At 64.9% G+C, this 2,651-nt stretch overlaps 1 protein-coding gene across 2 annotated transcripts in view; it reads right to left on the bottom strand.

Moving 5' to 3' along the window:
• Window positions 1-15: 15 nt before the first annotated feature.
• The window catches only part of PCBP4 (poly(rC) binding protein 4), a gene marked incomplete at its 3' end in the record, with an annotated part of 5,066 nt that continues 2,430 nt past the window's right edge, over window positions 16-2,651 (bottom strand). The window contains 10 exon segments of one of the 2 annotated variants that reach the window (XM_014584516.2): window positions 16-231; window positions 636-805; window positions 892-947; window positions 1,035-1,098; window positions 1,175-1,219; window positions 1,357-1,431; window positions 1,657-1,785; window positions 1,919-2,050; window positions 2,265-2,381; window positions 2,604-2,636. In XM_014584516.2, coding sequence (XP_014440002.1) covers window positions 16-231; window positions 636-805; window positions 892-947; window positions 1,035-1,098; window positions 1,175-1,219; window positions 1,357-1,431; window positions 1,657-1,785; window positions 1,919-2,050; window positions 2,265-2,381; window positions 2,604-2,636 — 1,037 coding nt within the window. 2 annotated transcript variants of the gene reach the window in all.

The following is a 2,651-nucleotide window of genomic DNA, read 5'->3' as shown; positions in this document are numbered from 1 at the left end:
TGGCGAGTGTAGGCTGCCAAGCCCGGCGGCGGCCCTGGGGAAGCGGGTGGTAGAGCCAAGAAGGGCACGGGCTTGAGGCCGATGAAGTTGGAGAGAGAGATGGCATAGGGTGTGCCCAGCAGGCCTGGGGGAGCCGTGGGCAGGGCTGTCAGGGGCGGCGAGAAGGGGGCGGGCAGGTCTGCAGGGGCTGAGCCAGGCGTCCCCCCAGAGGTAGACTTGGCCGTCTCTAGACTGGAGAGAGGGACACAGGGGACACGAAGGGGGAAGTGAGGGGGGCAGTGAGGGCAAATGTCGGGGACAAGATCGAACGACAGACAGGAGGGAGGAACTGCAGAAAGAACCATGACAGGGAGCGGCGTGTCTGGGGGGGGAGGCGGGGCAGGGAAGGGGGAGGGTGGGAAGACAGGGTGCGGAAACAGCACAGGGTGGAGGGAGAAACCAGAGGCCAAAGGCCCAGGGGAGAGAGAAGGCGATGGGGAAAGAAGATGTGAGAGAGCCATAGAGGGAGAAAACGGGACCGGCGTGAGAGGCGGGGGCGGGCCCAGACAGAGAAGGGAGGTCGGCTCTCCCCCCACCTCTCCTTTCTTGGGCACAAGAGCCCCGGGCTATGACCCCCACGCCCACCCCGCGCTCACCAGGCAGTGATGAGGTACTGGGCCAGGGCGATGGAGACCGGCGAGCCGGTGATGGTCACGTGCCGCTCGCCAGCGCCCTCCGCTTGGTTCCCGATCTTGATATGAGCCCCCGACATCTGCCGGATCTCACTGATCTTGCTTCCCTGGCGCCCGATCACGCAGCCAATCAACTAGGGGGAAGGCAGAATTCAACCCTGGGCAAGCCCCACAGCCCCAGGCCCCCTCCTCACCCTCCAGCGCCCGGTCCCCTGCTCACATCGTTGGGAACCAGGAACTCCTGAGAGCTGGTCTGTGTGCTGGGATCCAGTCCTGCTGGAGAAGAGGGGCACATGGTTCCTGGCCTCTCCTGCCTCTGCACCCACCCCGGGGGCTCTGCAAGAGGAGGCAGGGGCTGCCCACCTGGCACCACGCTGGGCGAGGCGAAGGGGACCGCGTGGCCTGAGAGCTGCTGGAGCTTGGTGACCTGTGCAAAGAAGAGGGGCCGGAGGTCACAGGAGGCTTGCCGTGGGAAGGGGTGCCTTGGGCTGTGGGTCACTCACCTCAGCTGGGGTCACAGCTCCATACTGACCCTGGACAGAGAAGCCCTGTGGGGACCAAGTGGGCAAAAGGGATAGCTCAGGGAAGTTTGGCCAGTCTCCCTGGGCCCCCCCCTTCCTTCTTCCATCCCCGCCCCACCGTAAGGCCCCTTCTTCAGTAAAGCTCCCAGCCCCGCTGCCCTCACCTGGTTGGCAGAGAGAAGGACTGTCCCTAGGGAGAGGCTTGGATGGTAGGGGATAGTGGCTCCTTTGGGTGGGGACTGGAAGGCACAAATGCAGAGGCGCTGTCGGGACCTCCCCAAGTGCCCAGGGGCCTTGAGGTCCTCCCTGAGACCCCCCCTAGGAAAATGCATCCCCAGTCCTGGCTCTTGAACTCTCCCCCTGCAGCAGCCCCTGCCCCACCTAGAGTCACAAGCACTGGGTTTGGGGGTGATAACACAGGTCTGGGGCCCATCTTCTGCCCCCTTCCTTGCCCCAGGCAGCACCTCCAGGATCACAGCGCAGATCTGGCGCACACACAGGATGATGGCGTCAGGCACCCCAGACACAGTGACGGCGCGCTCCGTGGAGTTGGGCAGCAGGTCCCCTGCCACCTGCACCTGGGCACCTGTAGTCTGCAAACAGAGACCAGGAGCCACTCTGGCTGCTCCCATAGCCGGAGAAGGGACGCCTGCTCAGAGCTCTCCAGGGGGCCAGTCCCCTCTCACAGCTGGAGGGTGGGCTCTCGGTGGGTGGTGGCCTCCTCACCTCGCGGATCTCCTTGATCTTGGTGCCAGCCTTCCCAATGAGCGAGCCACACTGGCTGGCGGGGATGACAAGGCGCAGGGTCACGGGAGGCCTGGAGACATTGCTGCCATTTGCAGGGGCAGCACAAAGGTCCTGGGGAGGGAGACAGCAGGTCGGCAACGTGCACCCCGCTATTCCTTTGCCCCGCCTCGAAGGGTAGTCCTTTCGCAGTTCGGCTCCAAGGGAACGCTGTCCTGGGCTCGACCTTGCCTCCCGCCCATGGCCACCACCTGGGGTCGGAGCCATGTCCCTCTCGGGACCCACCCTACCCTCTCACCCCTGCCTCCCACCCCGGCCCACCCCAGACCTCGTCCAGCTTGAAGGCGATCATGGAGACGGCGTGGAAGACGGCCGCCGTGGACCCAGTGATGGTGGTGATGCGCTCGGGACAGGACCCCTCGGAGATGGTGATCCGGGCACTGCTCTGTGGGTACAGGACACGTGCCGGGCGCGGGGCACCTTCCCCATCCCTCACCAGGAGCCTGTGCCTGCCCCTCTCACTAGGCCCCAGCCAGGCTGGAACCACCACCCTCCAGGGGACTCACTGCTCCTTCCAGATAGAGGGGTTCACGGAGAAGGGCAAGTAAATCCCTTCCTCCCTCCATGTCGAGGGGCCCTGGACTCCTCCCCCCAAGTCCATCCTCACCTGCTCCCGGATTCGCTTTACGGTCTCTCCTTTCTGCAGGAGGGAAAG

The sequence above is a fragment of the Tupaia chinensis genome, unplaced genomic scaffold (assembly GCF_000334495.1).
Source record: "Tupaia chinensis unplaced genomic scaffold, TupChi_1.0 Scaffold147003_1, whole genome shotgun sequence".
Classification (NCBI taxonomy): Eukaryota; Metazoa; Chordata; class Mammalia; order Scandentia; family Tupaiidae; genus Tupaia; species Tupaia belangeri.
Note: the sequence above shows the minus strand (reverse complement) of the source record. Positions and strands in the feature narration are given on the sequence as shown.